This window comes from Ananas comosus, linkage group 5 (assembly GCF_001540865.1).
Source record: "Ananas comosus cultivar F153 linkage group 5, ASM154086v1, whole genome shotgun sequence".
In the NCBI taxonomy this organism is placed as follows: Eukaryota; Viridiplantae; Streptophyta; class Magnoliopsida; order Poales; family Bromeliaceae; genus Ananas; species Ananas comosus.
Window position 1 is genome coordinate 3,828,057 of NC_033625.1, and position 17,216 is coordinate 3,845,272.

Below are 17,216 nucleotides of genomic sequence, written 5' to 3' on the forward strand. Positions count from 1 at the left end.
GTATGAGCCTCTTATTAGACATTTAAAAAAAAAAAAATCAAAAGATGCATGGTAATTAGTTGATAGATAATATAAAAATAATCTATTTTATTAGGTAACTCTTATTTAAAAAAGAGAACTTTCCTCTTTTTAAAAAACCTATTTTATTTCGTACCTACTAAACTTTTTGAATTGTACAACCTCCATTTGTACGGATGCTTATGGCCAATATTTTTATGGTGTAAAAATATAAATATTTTATAACTCCCCGCCTCTCCGTTCCACCCAGACACATAAGACGAATTTTTTTATTAATAAATTTAAAAAATATTATAATTATAAAAATAATTTTTTAAAAAATTATTTATAAAATTATGTTTATACCTTGAATAAATTATCGCATTCTACATATAATAATAAATTATTTTTTTTAAAAAAAAATTATTTCTAATATTTAATATTATATATATTTTTAATTTAGATATAAAAATATATAAATTAAATAAAAACAATAAATTATTTATCGCTTTAAAAAAATAAATAATTTATCGATTTTATCAATCTATTTATATAAATAAAAATTTAAAATATTTATTTTTTAATATTTAAAAAATTTATGGACTTGGTCGGCTAAAAAGTGAAAACTCCAGACTAGACCCATTTGATATTTAACTCACCTGCTGTCGTGACTGCTGACTCTATCTTCTCAGAGCCGTCTGGACGATTAGTGCGACCTCGCATTACCCCGCCGCCTCATTTGATATTTAACTCGCCTGCTGCCGTGCCTCCTCAGAGCCGTCCGGACGATTAGTCCGCCCTCGCATTCCCCCACCGTCCCCGCCGCCGCCGCCGCATCTGGGATGATCTCCGTCGACGAAGCGCTCCGCGCGGTGCTGCGCGTGGCTGAGCAGCGAAAACCGACGCCGGTCGCGCTCGCTCTTCCCGACGCCCTCGGCCTCGTCTTGGCCGAAGACATCCGCGCCCCCGACCCCTTGCCTCCCTATCGCGCCTCCATTAAGGTCTCCTCCCCTTTCCCCTCTATATCTCTCTTTAAAAATCTGATGTTTCCGCAAGTTCTGATTATGGGCCTGCTTTAGCTTCTGCTTACAGCGGCAGCAACCTTTGTAGAGATCGATCGACGAAGAGAAAAATTTACGTCTTCTGATAATTTGTGCTAAGATTATTGCTATTGCAGGATGGGTATGCTGTGGTAGCTTCTGATGGACCCGGTGAATATCCTGTAATTACAGAGTCAAGAGCTGGCGACGATGGGCTTGATGTGGTGGTTACTCCCGGAACTGTCGCATATGTGACTACTGGAGGTGCTCTACTCTTTTACGCCCTCGCTTTGTTTGCTTATGAGGCCAAATATGTTGGACGACAAATCTCCTACTTAGTTTGGAAACATTTACTCTTATGTTCTAATGGATGCAATTTGTCGATGCAAATGCTTCTGCTTCTATTCATCCTCTGCATTTGACTCTTTTACGACTTTTGCTTCTCCTTTCTTCCACGTTTCAGGACCTATTCCTGACGGTGCTGATGCTGTTGTGCAAGTTGAGGATACCGAAGAAGTCACTGGCGTGTTGGATGGTCTGAAGCGGGTTAGGATATTGGCGGGAGTAACAAAAGGGCGTGATATTCGTAATGTGGTATACTATTTTTCCTTGTTAGATACTTTCTTTCCGTGATACGTAGTATCATTTAATTTGATGCAACAAAGTATATGATGCACATTCTAGAAGACCATCATGTTCAAATTTTTTACCGCAGTGTCTAGTTATTTCATTACCATCTATCCATTTACTTTGTTCATCTCGCTTTATGTTTGTGCGTTATTAAAAGCCAGAATATTGTAGCTTTTAGCTTTTTCGGTAAAAGATGCAAACTCAGATAAACTTAACAATCTTATTGAGTTGTTGACATGGCTTTAAAGGGATGCGACATTGAGAAAGATGCAGTAGTGTTGAAGTCAGGTGAGCTCATAGGTTGCCCTGAGGTCGGTCTTCTAGCGACAGTCGGAGTCACTAAAGTGAAGGTAGTAGTGACATCTCTCTTGTGCTTGTAAATTTGTAGAGTGGCAGTAAGCTGGTGCTAGCACGTGTTTGCTTGATGTAGGTCTACCCTAGGCCGACTATTGCTGTGCTTTCTACAGGAGATGAGCTAGTGGAACCGTCGATTCAATCTCTGAGCCGTGGCCAGGTTGTGTTATTTATTTTCAGCAACATTCCCATTATTCGAAATGATTTGCTAGCTAGAATATACTGGCGGTATTGCATTGTAGACATTCTTTGATTACTTATAACAGTCATTTTGCAGATTAGAGACTCTAACCGTGGCATGCTACTGGCGGCGGCGATTCAGCAGCAATGTAAAATTATTGATTTGGGTATCGCAAAAGATGAAGAAGATCGCCTTAATGAGGTTTTGGATGTGGCTGTGAACTCGAATATTGATATACTTATAACTTCTGGTGGTGTTTCCATGGGCGATAAGGATTTCGTCAAACCTTGTTTGGGAAAGAGAGGAATTATTCATTTTGAAAAGGTGGGTTGGCTACTTGTGTACGACCTTCTTCCTCGTGCTAATAGAACTGCCTTTGCAGTGTATATTATTCTTCGTATTTGAACAATTTCTGCAAGCATTAGCTTTTCTCTAGATTTTAATTGGTGGTGATTGCTATGCATTTTGCGGTAGGCCTTGCCACCATATTAAGTTCTTCAATCGTATGTTAAGCTTCTTGATTTACCATCAAAGTCTATGTGCATGTTTTTCAAGGCTAACTCAGTTAGATATGTTAGCTTTTTCTTTTTTCTTTTTTCTTTTTCTTTTTCTCCTGTTAGTGGCATCACAGTTGGATAGCTGTTGGTACACTCTGTAGGTTCTTATGAGGCCAGGAAAGCCGTTGACGTTTGCTGAAATTTCTGCACAAGTGAAAGATTCTGAGCGCTCTAAGACCATCCTCGCATTTGGTTTGCCTGGAAATCCTGTGAGCTGCATTATTGGCTTTAATATTTTTGTTATCCCTGCGATACGCCAGCTTTCTGGTTGGTCGAATCCTCAGCTCCAAAGGTTACTATCAGCGCACCTGTTGCTTTTCTGCTTTCTTTGGTTCATTCGTTTTGTTTTGCTCTTCATTGCAGCCTTTTAGAGTATGTCATATTTGATAATTCATTCTTGTAGAATTTTCGTGTTACTTATCATAATATATGTTTGACTTCCACCTGATTTCCAGATTTTTATAAAATCCAAAACAAATGTGCCTTTAGATGAAAAAGTTTGCCTCACTGGTTAACTGATGTTTTTAGGGATTCTGCTGCGGTGTGAATTTAAATTATATGGTAGAAGAATTTTCAAATCCTGTAGAGCCATCAGGCATTGGTTTGTTTAATTTGTTAAATTTGATTTCGTTTTAATGTAATTTGGTATAATATACTTTATATGAAAGAGTTCATAAATGCTGATCATCTACTATAAATTTCACCAAATAACTTTTCTCAATTTCTATTTCATTTAGAAAAATCTATTTCTGCAAAAGATAAACAAATAGTATTGTTTGTAAAGGGTACATGCGCGACTCACACAGCCTATAAGAACAGACCCTCATCGCCCGGAGTTTCATCGTGCAATAATAAGATGGGAGCTTGATGATGGATCCGGATGGCCTGGGTAAGAAATTATTGGTCACACTTCTGGACCTTAATCTCAATTGTTATAGAACTTCCGAATATCGAAAATTATGGCTGTCTCTTGCAGTTTTGTCGCCAAGAGCACTGGTCAGCAAACAAGCAGCCGTTTACTAAGTATGAAGTCTGCAAATGCATTGCTAGAGTTGCCGGCAAGTGGACAGATACTTGATGCAGGAACGGCCGTTCGGGCTATAGTAATTTCAGATATAAGCAGCTTTCCTGCTAACAAGTTGGTTGGTGAGCCAGCTTCTCTGTCACTTCATGATGGGCATGCTAATCGAATCCCGGCTTCATCTATGTTGTCAGACACCGGATCTCAGGAAACAAAGCTTAAAGTAGGAATACTTACTGTCAGTGATACTGTCTCATCAGGTGCTGGCCCTGATAGGAGGTAATCAGTACGTTTCACTATGTCGTACTATCACCTGAATCATTACTTTAATGGTCATTCTGATTTTCTCTATTGATTAGGGCATTACAGTCCCCAAGAAAGACGTGGCTGGCTTTCTAGCAAGCTAAAGAACATGTGACCACAAAAAAGATTTAGTGTCTATATGTAGCTTAGTTGGTATGAACCGTTGGCCCTTATCTTAGGGTTCAGGCCATAAAGGCTTGCTTTATGTGTAGAATTTTGCTGTGTTAACTCTTTAATACTACTAATCTCTTCCAATGCCATACAACTTCGATCGAGTCACATTGTTCTCTCTTATTGGCAACTTCATCCTCAGTGGTAACACCACGCCTTTTAATGGGTCGTTTTGGATGCTATCAAATAAGATTTAACTGCCTATGTATACGTACTTCTGTTTTGCACCAGATTTTACCATTATGAGAAAGTTTTGTTTTGGAAAAACATAGTCTTACAAACTATAGATGCTGTCACAAGCTGCAAACTAGTGCTAACTTGATTCATCATGCGTTTGTAAGTGCTTGTTATCGGTCAGCTAGTTATTGGCGGAGAATTTCGCAAGTTTGTAAACTTTTGCAATTTATTCTATGTCATCGAGTCTTTGCATGTTATGAGCTCATTTGCTATTCCAAATTCAGATCGGTTTGTATATCTACAGAACATGCATCCTGATACACCTCTTTGGATCAATGTTTCAAAGAGGTCACTTTTGCGATGCTAAATAAAGCAGAGTTGAGTTACTGTTTCTCCTTGCAGAAAGATGGCGACAAGGAGGCCACAGTAAATAGCTCCACATATATTTCTCATGCAATTGTATCTCCGCATTGTTATTCCATTACACTCAGTTATGAACAACAACTTGTTCCAACTTCTGATTTATTCATGTTATCTTTTATACTTGCTGCAGTGGTCCAAGAGCAATTGCTGTTGTGAATTCTTTATCAGAAAAGCTAGGAGGAGCGAATGTGGTTGCAACAGCTGTAGTTCCTGATGAAGTAGAAGAGATAAAGGATGTGCTACAAAAGTGGAGCGATATTGATAACATCAACCTCATTTTGACCTTAGGTTACATAATCGCTCAACTTTGGATAAACCTGAGGCATTTTTAATCCTTTTCTCTTGTATTATTAACTAGTTTCACCCTGTGCTCAAATGCAGGTGGGACTGGATTTACACCAAGAGATGTTACACCTGAAGCTACGAAGTCTGTGATAGAGAAAGAAGCTCTTGGTCTTGTATTTGCAATGCTTCAAGAGAGTATGAAGGTATGCCATGGAGTTTGACTCATGTACCTGACGAGTAATGCTTCGAGCATCGTTGAAGTTACCCGAAAGAGTATTTGATGAGTCAGATTGGAAAAATCAAAACTTTTTAGCCTGTGCCATAGAATAGACCGTCGAAGTGGTGGAAGGGTAATGTGGCATATGATTTGGATTTAGATTTGAAAATGTTGAATCGCTAAGATACTGCGACATATGTAAAAGTCGACTCATCTATTGCACTCAAGGGTACATTCTGAGGCTCTTGTAACTTTCTTATCTAAACAATTTCAAGGATTTTTTTTTTTCTATGAAACAGGTGACACCATTTGCGATGCTCTCGAGGGCGACTGCGGGGATCAGAGGGTCAACATTGGTAAATGACTAGAACTCCACGAAACATCATCTCTATTATAGATCTTGTATATACTCATAACGAAGCATTTTTCTGCTACATCCTGACTAGATCATCAACATGCCCGGTAATCCGAACGCGGTTGCTGAATGCATGGAGGCGCTGATTCCGGCTCTCAAACATGCCCTGAGGCAGATAAAGGGGGACAAGAGAGAGAAGCATCCCCGTCACATTCCGCATTCCAAAGCGCAGCCGGTAGACCAATGGGAACGGAGCTTTCAGGCTGCCTTTGCCGGCGGAGATTGTCCGTGCTCACATTAAACAAATTTTCGAGAGGTGGTCGAAAGTGCGGAGGCGTTACGCGGCAGTTGTATGCGTGGAGAGCTGTAGAAATGGAGATTTGTCGATGCTATCGACGTTTTGTAGCATTCCGTTGTACTGTGTTAACACAAAAGAGGGATGAAGAGTTTCTTGTCGAACTTTCGAGGTTCCAAAATAACTTATTCTAAATATTATGTTACGTGGTTGTAGCAACTGAGACTGAATTATGAAATTAAGGACTGGAAGAAAGAAAAGAAAATCAATTACATTCCGTGTGATTTGTGCGTAAAAGTAAAAATAAAAATTTCTTTAAAAAATTTGTAGGTTTCTAAATCAAATGGAATTTAAAATTTATCCAAAGAAGCTTCATCACTGCCGTCGATCCAGTCATCATCCCTTGCTCCCATTCGAAGCTGCAAGCGAATTCGCCTTTCCCGTCACTTCTCTTTCCTCTCCTTCGCCGCCGCTTCCGAAAATGGTGACGAGGTGGGGCGAGAAGAGCCCCGGGCTCAAGATCCTCTGGATTTGGACCCTGGGCACCGCCGCAAGTACTCTTTTCTCCTCTCTTCCTCCTCATCTACTTTTCTCAGCTTCATATCTCTCTTCTAATCATCGATTCAATCTCTCTCTCTCTCTCTCTCTCTCTCTCTCTCTCTCTCCAAATAGTTTTAGTCACCAACGTTGTGAGGACGCGATTGCACGACATGGAGCAGCTGCTGAGGGAAGAAGACGCCGCCGCTGCGGGGGCTAACCCTACCTCCCCTTCTTCCAGAGAGCAGATCCTTAAAGACGAATGATCACTCTATGGTATCGTTTTTTTTTGCTTATCTGCTATTTTGGATGGGTCAAGAAGAGCTTCTTCTGGATCTGATAATTTTTTACTGGTTTTTCGTGATTCAGGAAACCCTCTCTCTCTCTCTCTCTCTCTCTCTCTCTCATAAGTTGCGATTCATTTAGATTGTATAGAACTCTTAAGTTCAACATTTGAGACCCCGAACTTTCAGAATTGGTTTACTTTCATATGTATGTGCATCACTAATCCATCCACTCTCTGTTCTTCTCTCTTATCACTATTATTTTTTTTTAATTCAACAGTCCAATTTCTAAATAGATAAAAGGCTACTAATCAATGGATTGTAGGATTGAAACATGAGATAAGATTGAACCGAGGGTTGATATATGTGTGAATGTGCAAGTGCAGAGGGTCTAGGCTATAATTTTTCCGCTAATGGTAGATAGGGAGAAGGATTGAATGAAGCAATTTCAAGAGCTTAAGGTATTAAATGTCGAACGTATAATTTAACGACCAAAGTGAAACATAGAGAAAGTTCCAAGGAATAGTGGTGTGATTTACCCTTCTAGGGACAAATAATTTATCACGATGGTTTAGATTTGCACCAAGGGAAATTTGCGTAGAACAAGATTTTTCGTCTTCAATGTTATTTTCCTTGTTTTTATATTGTTCACTTTTTTCTCTTGTTGGTTTTGTTGAATGACGACAGGGGCTACAATAAATGAATCAAATGGCATGTAGTTCCCGAAAATTTCTTTCCTTCAGTTTGATCATTGCTTTTTAAGCACTGGCCTCCATCATTCAGTGCTTTTACATTTGCTATAACTGAGCAATTGTTAAATGGACAATAGTATGCGATCGAATTGCCATTGGGTCTTTATTTTCCAACTTTGTGGGATTCTGCAAATGAGTTTCACCGTATTCTATATATTTGTCTATTAAAGAGTCAAATATAACGAATACATGTTATTAGATGTGTATTATCTTAATACATTTGGTATTTTCTAGCAGAACTTATTATTGTATCAAAAAAATGATGTGATTCTACCCAATTTGACCATGATCCTATCTATAATCACTACGATTTATCAACATCTACTGAGGTTATATTCGATGCGCCTTTTGATTCCCTTGAAAACAAGTATAATTATCTCTTTGTTTAAGTTATGCTAGCAATCTGGTGTGGTCGGGATGTTTCCATTGTCTTGCTGTGGATTATCCTTTTTTGGTTTCATAATTTTGTGTTATTATTTGTTCACAGCGAGAGCTTTTGATCTGCAGGGAAACGAACCAGAGAACAGAGAATGTCAGCATCAAACAGTTAGCTATTTGCATCATTTCTGAGCTGCTGGTTAAAGAACATTCCCAGAGCATCGGTTATTTTACTCCTTTCCTGATTCCTGAAATGCCTTTAGGACCGAAAAAAATGTTGACGATGATGTGAAAAACCTCGTATGCCTGTTTAAGTTATCTGTAGTATATTCTAATGATTCGTGAATGGAAATTGATGTATGACTTTATGACTTGAACGAAAATCGAGACAATAGATCTCTTCTTTTGAGTTATCTGCTAATGGTGCCATAGATCACTTGAGCTATTGTAAGGTCAAAATCGGCCTCCACGGAGCAAAATAAAAGAGAAGTTAAAAGGGAAAGCAAACATGTACTGTTCTTGTACTATTTTGCTAATGATAGTTAAAGAGCATTGTTCCAAAATGATATTATGGATTGCAAATGATAGTTAAAGAGCCTTGTTCCAAAATGATGTTATGACTAAAATGTTGTCTCGGCTTCAGAATTTTTGGAGATTGATACAATTTGTCCAGTATTAGTCTCATTCTTCTTCCTCCTTTGTCTAATCGCTTTTTCGTGTCGCGGTAGACATTGACGAGCATAAATTGAGTAATTGTTAAACCTTAGTTAGGCATTTATCCACCACATGGTTTAGCTCATTTGTTTTTTGTTTTTTTTTCTTTTTTTGCCATTCCATAGTCTAAAAATCTGGAGTATGGCATTTTTTCTTTTATCATGGAATAGTGAAATGGTATATTATGCAAACAACGTCCCAGCAAAGTATTAATATTGTACAAAGTGTTAAGTAGTAAAATGTAGCAATTTATTATCCTATAATTTATATTTTTAATTTTAATGTATGCATTGTTTCAGATCGGGGTGAGAGAAAGATAACATAGGATCTGCTTCATTTATTTTTTAAAAAATAAATTTAGTTGAAAATATGAATAAACTAGAATTCAAACTAAAAATCTCAAATACTAACCACCAAAGTGTTTTGTCACTTACGGTATGAACGGTTGGTTGAAGAGCAACACTACTTTCACATTTTATCACTTATCTCATTAATGTTTTTTACTAAAAATTTATTCAAAGTTTTGTAAATTTGAGGATAAAAGAGTTTTTTTTTTTTTTTTTTTTTTTTTTTATATTTTTTTTTTTTTTTTTTTTTTTGAAGTGCATAGATAATTCTTTTCCAATTCGGGACATAAAAATTAAACTACTGAAATTCGAAATGATAATTGACTCAATCTGACAATGCCGAATGATGAGTTAACCAAAACGCGAAGCGACTCGAGACCAAAAACAATCCGAATCCAGTTTGTCGTGTCGCCTTGACCGTAAAACCCCCAACGGATTTCCCAAAACTCTCTCCGGACGCGTTCTCGATGGCTTCGTCGTCGTCCTCTCTCCCGGCCACCGTCTCCGCCTCCTCCGCCTCCTCCTCCGCCGCCGCCCCTCCACGCCGACGCTTCGCCGTCTCCTTCCCCCTCTCTCCCCAGTTCAAGAACCCACTCCTCTCACTCCTCCCCTCCAAGGCTCGTCCTCATCCACCTGTGCCCTTCCCCGATACTTGCTCTCTTCCAGTTTCCGATCTATATATCTATATATCTATCGACAGCTTTGTTTGGAAGCGGAAATTGAATAAGTTTTAAACTGCTTTGACAAAGGGAATTCGTTTGTTTTATGTGCCATAGGGATTGGGCATTCGCTGCAGGAGATCTACCACTGCGAAGGCCCAATTGAATGAGGTAAGAGCGGCTGTAGGTGATAGATTCCGGATTGCATTGCAGTCGATCTTTGTGATTCTTTCTGTCTCTCCTATCCTCTTCCTTCTTTCCAAGGTTGTCGGCGATGACTCGGGCGCTTCGAAGCCCAAGGAGGAGGAGGAAGTCCCGACTTCCGAAGAGAGTAATTCCGGGCCGAGGAAGTGGAATTCTCCGCCATCCCCGTTGCCCGACGAAGCAATATCGGCGTTCATGTCTCAAGTTGCGAGCCTTGTCAAGTGAGGGAGATAGAGCAGTGGGAGTTCCTCTTAGTAGCATTTACAGTATTGTTCCTCGCAGGTCGCCGAAATGACGGTTGTTTGTGTGTTTGTCTGTGTGTGTTTGTGTGTGCTGTAGGCTTGTTGACTCTAGAGATATCATCGAATTGCAGCTGAAGCAGCTTGATTGTGAATTGATCATCCGTAAAAAAGAGGCTTTGCCTCAGCCGCAGCCTGCTCCGGTTGTCATGATGCAGCCGCCCTCGGCCCCTGCTGCGATGCCGTCGCCCGTTGCCGCCTCTGTTCCGTCGCCTGCTAGGGCTTCATCGGCCCCGCCTGCTGCCCCTGCATTGGCCCAAAAGGCGGCCAAGCCATCGCATCCTCCTCTGAAAAGCCCGATGACGGGAACATTCTACAGGAGTCCTGGTCCTGGTCAACCACCATTTGTAAAGGTAGATAACCAATTTCGGAACAAGGAATAGTGGTTTGTTTTTCAAGTTTTTTTGTTTATACTTGGCATTCGTATTATCCTCTTTCTATCAGCCCGGCGATAAGGTTAACAAAGGACAGGTCCTCTGCATCATTGAAGCAATGAAACTGATGAACGAAATTGAGGTGCGTAAATGTATATCTTCCTCATCAAGTCATTATATTTGTGTACAGTTGCGTGTGATAGTAGCCTTTCGAACCGTGTTTCAATCAAGACCAGGCCATCCTAGAATAACCCGCGGACTACTATTCCACCCTCTCCCGGGAATGTAGTGTTATCCCTACTATCGGAGATGAAATATTCTCTTTTCTACATGATATAATTTTTATAATCCTAAAACATATGAGATATAATAAATTTATTATCACATAAAGTATATAATATAGTTTATATTATATGCTACACGACCTATATACAGCATATATAATGTATATTCTAAAATCTCAAACGACACATCTATTAAGGGCTCTTTTTCCCTAATGTCCAACTCTCTCAATACGTTTAGTAGGGGAGATACGGAAGAATTGCGTCATTAAGAAAGAAGTTTGTAGAAGCACCCTTGGCATAATAATTCCAGAATTCAAAGAGAACTGACATGGAAGAATGTTGCGATAAGATCAAGACGCAATTTTGAGGGGGCTCGGACAGGTTGCCTCATGCTTGTCAAGAGTGGATTAGAGGAAAGATTAAGCCATTTATGGTGAATTCTGAAAAAATGAAACCCTCGTGTTTGAACTAAATATACTCTACATACAGCTTAATTAGGAAATGTCATATCAAATCTATGGTGAGAAGAGAGTTTTCGATTACCATGTGTTTCAATTAATAATAAAGCCACTGAAAAGTCCTTTATTTGGATAAATGAAAGAGATCATTCTCGTCATTTCTTCCAAAAGTAACTTTATCAAAGTAGAAAATTTTGAGCAATGTTATGGGCTTATTGCCGATTCTTTTGAAAAAAAAATCCGTGGCTTCAGTTTGTTATGCTTGCTAGAAATAATTGGCTGCCAAAACATTAGACTACCAATACCTATGCCAAGGAACTAAACACTTAATTTGACCAAATATAAATGAGCTAGATAATCTAAGGTGATTTTTCAGTAATATTCTGCCCTGTTATTATCTTCTAATTTTTATTGCTGCCTTTGCTTCGGCGCAATTCCCTTCAAGTCGTTTCTTGTTACTTAATCAATGCAAAATGCCTTTCCGACAGGCTGACCATGCAGGGACTGTAGTTGAGATACTTGTCGACGATGGCAAGCCTGTGGGCATAGATCAGGTCTCTCTCTCTCTCTCTCTCTCTCTCTCTCTTATTCAACTGTAAGCTGATCTTTTTATGTTTATGCATGACACCTTTTGCAGCCACTGTTTGTAATCGAGCCTTGAAGCGACGACAAACCTATGTTTTTCCCTCAGTTTCTCCCTTTTTTTGGCTAGGGGTAGATGGCTTGTATTAACATCATCTGGTGTTTATGCGGGACATTAGCGTGGTTTGCATGTTTATTCGTCTAGAGAGATGTTCTGCTGGAGAGTGATAATAATGTTCTTCTGCAATTGTATTCCGACGAATATTGCTGGATCCATTAATGAGCTTGAATCTACAGTTTTTTTCATCTTGATCTGTGTGTGAACCTGTATCTTGAAGGGTGTTTACAGTCGAAAGGGAAGCCGATTTTCTGTATTGAATCTCGAGTGAAGTTTCCTTGAGGAAATATCAAAGTGCCCGCTGACAAAATTGCATTTTGGAGCTTGAGTTAGTCATGGAATTATGGCACCATTCGACCTCTTGATATCAGAGGCACAGTGACAAGTAAGTGTCTGATAAATAGCTTAAATTGGTGTCCTATTTCTGGAAGACCTTTCACCACATGCCATAGCAACAAGGTTTGTTTCTATGCATAGAACAACTGATTCAATCCGACAAACCAATACCCCATTGCTATCAATTTGCCTTCTTAGCTCTAATGTTGACGATGTTACAGGGGGTACAAGAGGGAGACTTATTAGGTGAAGATGTTGGAGTTGTATGGGAGAGAGGTGGATGGAGAGGAGAAGCCCTCGGGCAAATACAGAGAGTCTAAACGAGTTAGCCGCTGATGGATGATCTGGGTAGAAAGAAATAATATCTTCTGATGGGTTATTTGGATGAAAAAAAAACAATGTTATCTTCAGATAGTTAAACTCCGATCCTTTGACGGCCGTTGGCACGGTCAGACGATTGGTGGGACAGTGTGATTGTCTTGGTCTTGTATTGTAAAGTAGTTTTTTTCTTTTATATATCGAATAACAGTCCAAATATGCACATGAAATAACGAAAGAATTTTGTTAATGGCCACAAAATAATCTGACAAAGTAATTACGTACGCATCCATACATGTATACAACGTCCCTGAAATGGCAGGACCTTACTCATCAACTTGGCAATCTACAATCGCCTTATTATTAGCAAAACTATTACATGCATCAACAATTTGACCTTCTAATTAATAAACTTTGTTGTTGATTACTTCTTTCGCACTCTGATCTTCGTCGTCGTTATCATCATCTTCAATTTGGATCGCTTTATAGCGATAATAATGGGCGCAAACCAGAAAATAAGCCAAGTTCAACACTCCCATGATGGCTACAAGATAATAAAAGTAGTCTAACTTACCAATATTAAAGTTATCATCCAGCCAAGGAGTTTTGCCATTTTTGCCTGTAATACTGTTGACCACATTAACCATGAGAGTACTCAAATAGGTTGCTCCACCCTGAGTGCAGTAGAAGACGGAAGCCGCAATAGTTAGCATGTAATCGGGAAATTGAGTGTTGTAAAATTCGATCTGCCCCACCGCATTAAAAGCCTCGCCGATGCCCATCAAGATGAGCTGCGGTGCGAGCCAGAACACCGACATCGGAGATATTCCAGATGTTCCCCCGTGGGACAATGCCGTTTCTCGCCTCCGATGCTCTACTATTCCCGACACCACCATCGCTGCGCTGAAGATGACGATCCCGATAGCTTGTCTTCGGAGAAGGGTGATCCCGCCTTCTATCTTTGTGATCTTAGTGATCATGGGGACTAAAAATCGGTCATAGATCAAGACGAACACGGTTAAAGCGACATAGGATATGGCTCCGGCAGATGCTATGGGGATTTGGAAGTGCGGGCCGAGGTTGCGGTCCATTAGTGCAGCTTGAAAGAATGAGAAATTGACACTTTGGACCATGATCACGAACGATACGATGCCCGATAACCATATAGGGATGATTTTTATCAAGCATTTGAGTTCCTCTACTTCTTGGACACTGCATAGGCTCCATTTTTTTACAGGTTCGCCGTCGGAGTTTATGTCGCCCTCAGTGACAATAGCAGCTTTGTTGAAGAACCTGATCAAGATCGACAACCGAATTATATAAGCAGGTTGTATAACTACACACCAATATTACAAGCAGGGCGGAATGCGAAAGAATTTGAGGCCAAAACTTACTTCAATTGCGACGTGAGTGGAAGCTTCAAGGTGTGACTGCTAGTGCTCGGAGGGCTATACAGCTGCAACTCTTGCTGGCGTACATCGTAGGGACACGGGAGTTCGAGCTTTCGTTTCCTGATCGATGCGACGACAACTCGAGCAAGGCTGGAGAAGATACTCCCGCTGGGAGGCACGTAAATGTATAATCTCGTCCCGACAAAGAAGATGATGATGGAGAGGATCATGATCCCCGCGGGTATGCCGTAACCGAGCGGCCAGCTGACGCTCTCTTGAATGTAGACAAATACCGTGAGGGAAAGGAACACCGCGCCCGTCGTGGTGGCGTAATACCAATTGAAAAAGCTCTTGAGCCCCTTCTCGTCGCGCTTGCTGGCGCGATCAAATTGGTCCATGCCGAAGGGCAGGCTACACGGCATCACGCCTCCGTAGCCGATCACTAGGAAGACGAAGGATATGTAAAGTACACTTTCTTGCAGTTTTGTTGGACTGGTGCAGTCGCCAAGCTGCTGGTTTGCGGTGCTGCATGTTGGGGGTTTGAGATGAGGAACCGATGCCGACAAGGTCAGGATGACCATTCCCTGAACATTAGTCATATTGATGAGATCGACAGTGGGAAAATCTACATTAAGTTTCATATTTCTCATTGATTAGCAATTAACCTTATAAATTCACTTGAACATTAGACAACCTTCGTTGAATAAGAAGTTTGGATTGTGGAATATTCATCTTCGCAAAATGGTGTTTTAAAGATCTAGCATAATGTTTCGCGGTCTAAATAGAATCTAATGTGCTAGTTACATTGAACAATACTTCTTAAGCTAAGCTGGATATTTTTTGGATTCGGTCTCTCCATGGTCAATTTCGATAATCTCTGCAATTTATCACTTTGATTACTCATCAAATCATGCACGTCTCATGTAAGTTTGTAGATGTTCGCATCAGTTAACTGAGTATAGGAATTGCTATAGAACTGAAAATTTGAGAGAGCATTTGGCGGAAAAAAAAAAAAGAGAGTATAAAATTAGAATGAAAACATCCTTTTTAAGTCCAACGATCGAAGTAGCTAGTAAAATGTAATTGACCGAAAAAAGAAAGAAAGAAAGAAAATTATGTTAATTTTCATGTTAAAATATACGCACCAGGAGGCTCGCGAAGCAGCCATAAACTAGGGTAGTGAATCTACCCCAGTAAGCATCCGAGATGAAAGCCCCAACAAGCGGTGCGAAGTTGGTGGTGCCTGAGAAGATGTTGCTGACGTTTGTTGCCTGCACTGTCCCCATGTTGAAGCGCTCCGTCAGATACAACTGCAGATTCGCCGTCAGCCCGTAAGTTGCTATCTTGCAGGCCGTCTCGTTCCCTGAAAACAAAATAAAACAAACAGAAAATTTGACAAATTTTGTTAACATTGAATCGTGCTAGCCAAGAACCTGTTTGGCTCTACTTCTAGTGCTATTTTTTTTGCAAAGCAAAGTCTTTCTCTTTCGACATTTTTTTTTTTTTTTTTTTTTGTGATGGCGCATATGATCTAATTATCGGTATTATTTGTTTCAGGGTTCGTATGAGACTCAGCAGGAAATTCAACTCATGCGATTTGCCGACTATTTTGGAAGGGCTTTCGTCGGCGTGAGCGCATCCCAATTCCCCTGGGCCAAAATGTTCAAGGAATCTCCTGTTTCTAAGATCGTCGATGTAAGCTTCCTTTGGCTCTTGTTGGGTGGATCTTTACCTTAAATATTGTTTCCTTTTGGGTATTAGGCCATTTTCGATCTGTTATCTTTTGGTTTCCTTGAGGGGACTCTCTTCCATTTGCATGCATCTGTTTTTGTTCATGAATTTCCTAGGAATAAATGACATGCGGTAGCGAAATTACTTTAAAAGCGGTTATTTTCTCAGATGGAAATGGAAACAATTGCTTGTATGCATGTGGTTGTGGCACTTAATGTTGGTAATCAAATGCTACTAATGTGGTAATTTAATGTCCATATATAGGATTCTCCAAGCTAAAGCTTCTTATTTTGTTATAAATATATAAACTTAAATGATCCTCATGTCAGATACAGTGTTACCCAGATTGCGTACCCTTCTGTGAATCTGTGTGGTTTGCGCGATTGATTTACGAATTGTTCACACTCTGGATTGTAAAAAGTGGCGAACAGAGAATAGTCAAAAAGGAAGTTAGTTTTCCTAGATTTGATTTGCTAGGTTACGTAAGTGATGTTGGTTTTGTAAGATATAAAAAAAAATAACCATACCCTATGGCCTGTAACAAAAAGAAAAATAAATAACCCTACTGTGTACCACGCCACACTGTTTTCTTTTCCAAGTATATTGATTGGTTATATTGCTTGCTCTTTTTTAAGAGGAACCATTTTATGTGATACTTTAATGTATGTTGTAGAGGGCTTTCTTTTGTTGATTCATGTTGATTAGACATGTTAGANTTTTTTTTTTTTTTTTTTTTTCTGGCACAGGCTATGATCGGCAACAATGTTGTGCTGAAGCATGCCCACTGTTTTTACACATTAATTTATGTGAAATAAAGGTAGCCCTACAGTTTTCAATTCAATAGCAATATATACGAAGTAGCACTGCACTCTACATTAAGGCCGAGCATACTCTAAACTCACAAACGCATGCGCGCGCATGCGAACTTATAATTTACATGTTGAGATTGAGATTGAGATTGAGATTGAGAGCAAGAGCGAGAGGGAGACCTATGACGTAGGGCATGGATTTCCATCCTTGCGGCTTCCTCTCATTCTCCTCCCCAACTTTGCTTGCCTCTTCATCGCGCACGCAAGGTTTCGAACGTGGGTTCGTGAAGGGTAGGCACTTCAAATAGTAAACCACTACGGCTAGAAAAGAGTTCCTCATGCTTAAGCGCTTCTCCTCCCAGCTACTTATGTATAACATGCATATATCCAACATATGCCTCTCCCTCCATATATATATATATATATATAGATATACGTTGGAATGGAACATTCATAACCATTGGTATGTAGCTCCTTTTTGGCACGTTTGAAAAATGATAAGGAACGAAACAGGAAACTACGAACGTTGGAAAAATGATAGAGACACGGGTAAAAAACTCGGAAAAACAACAGATCTGGGACTTTTCCCCTCATGTATGTACACCGATCGAACATATAGTAGTTGAGAAAGCGAG

The 17,216-nt window shown here is 39.8% G+C and overlaps 5 protein-coding genes across 5 annotated transcripts; 3 read left to right on the forward strand and 2 right to left on the reverse strand.

Moving 5' to 3' along the window:
- On the forward strand, positions 685-6,278 carry LOC109710414 (molybdopterin biosynthesis protein CNX1). The gene is made up of 13 exons (XM_020232955.1): positions 685-998; positions 1,175-1,301; positions 1,501-1,631; positions 1,916-2,017; positions 2,098-2,181; positions 2,299-2,526; positions 2,861-3,051; positions 3,544-3,648; positions 3,736-4,059; positions 4,985-5,142; positions 5,236-5,342; positions 5,656-5,712; positions 5,803-6,278. The coding sequence occupies exons 1-13, from the start codon at positions 840-842 to the stop codon at positions 6,010-6,012; spliced, it is 1,983 nt and encodes a 660-aa protein (XP_020088544.1). The 5' UTR covers positions 685-839; the 3' UTR covers positions 6,013-6,278.
- On the forward strand, positions 6,360-8,373 carry LOC109710416. The gene is made up of 3 exons (XM_020232957.1): positions 6,360-6,560; positions 6,679-6,819; positions 8,087-8,373. Exons 1-2 carry the CDS (start codon positions 6,488-6,490, stop codon positions 6,807-6,809), a joined length of 204 nt encoding a protein of 67 aa, XP_020088546.1. The 5' UTR covers positions 6,360-6,487; the 3' UTR covers positions 6,810-6,819; positions 8,087-8,373.
- Positions 9,310-12,188, forward strand: LOC109710898 (biotin carboxyl carrier protein of acetyl-CoA carboxylase, chloroplastic-like). Its single transcript, XM_020233700.1, has 7 exons — positions 9,310-9,635; positions 9,795-9,848; positions 9,942-10,102; positions 10,221-10,533; positions 10,625-10,696; positions 11,785-11,850; positions 11,934-12,188. Exons 1-7 carry the CDS (start codon positions 9,486-9,488, stop codon positions 11,955-11,957), a joined length of 840 nt encoding a protein of 279 aa, XP_020089289.1. The 5' UTR covers positions 9,310-9,485; the 3' UTR covers positions 11,958-12,188.
- On the reverse strand, positions 12,826-14,691 carry LOC109710292 (protein NRT1/ PTR FAMILY 2.13-like). Its single transcript, XM_020232800.1, has 2 exons — positions 14,045-14,691; positions 12,826-13,943 (listed from the first exon to the last, which is right to left on the reverse strand). Exons 1-2 carry the CDS (start codon positions 14,689-14,691, stop codon positions 13,055-13,057), a joined length of 1,536 nt encoding a protein of 511 aa, XP_020088389.1. The 3' UTR covers positions 12,826-13,054.
- On the reverse strand, positions 15,172-16,946 carry LOC109710293 (putative protein NRT1/ PTR FAMILY 2.14). Its single transcript, XM_020232801.1, has 2 exons — positions 16,762-16,946; positions 15,172-15,404 (listed from the first exon to the last, which is right to left on the reverse strand). The coding sequence occupies exons 1-2, from the start codon at positions 16,919-16,921 to the stop codon at positions 15,172-15,174; spliced, it is 393 nt and encodes a 130-aa protein (XP_020088390.1). The 5' UTR covers positions 16,922-16,946.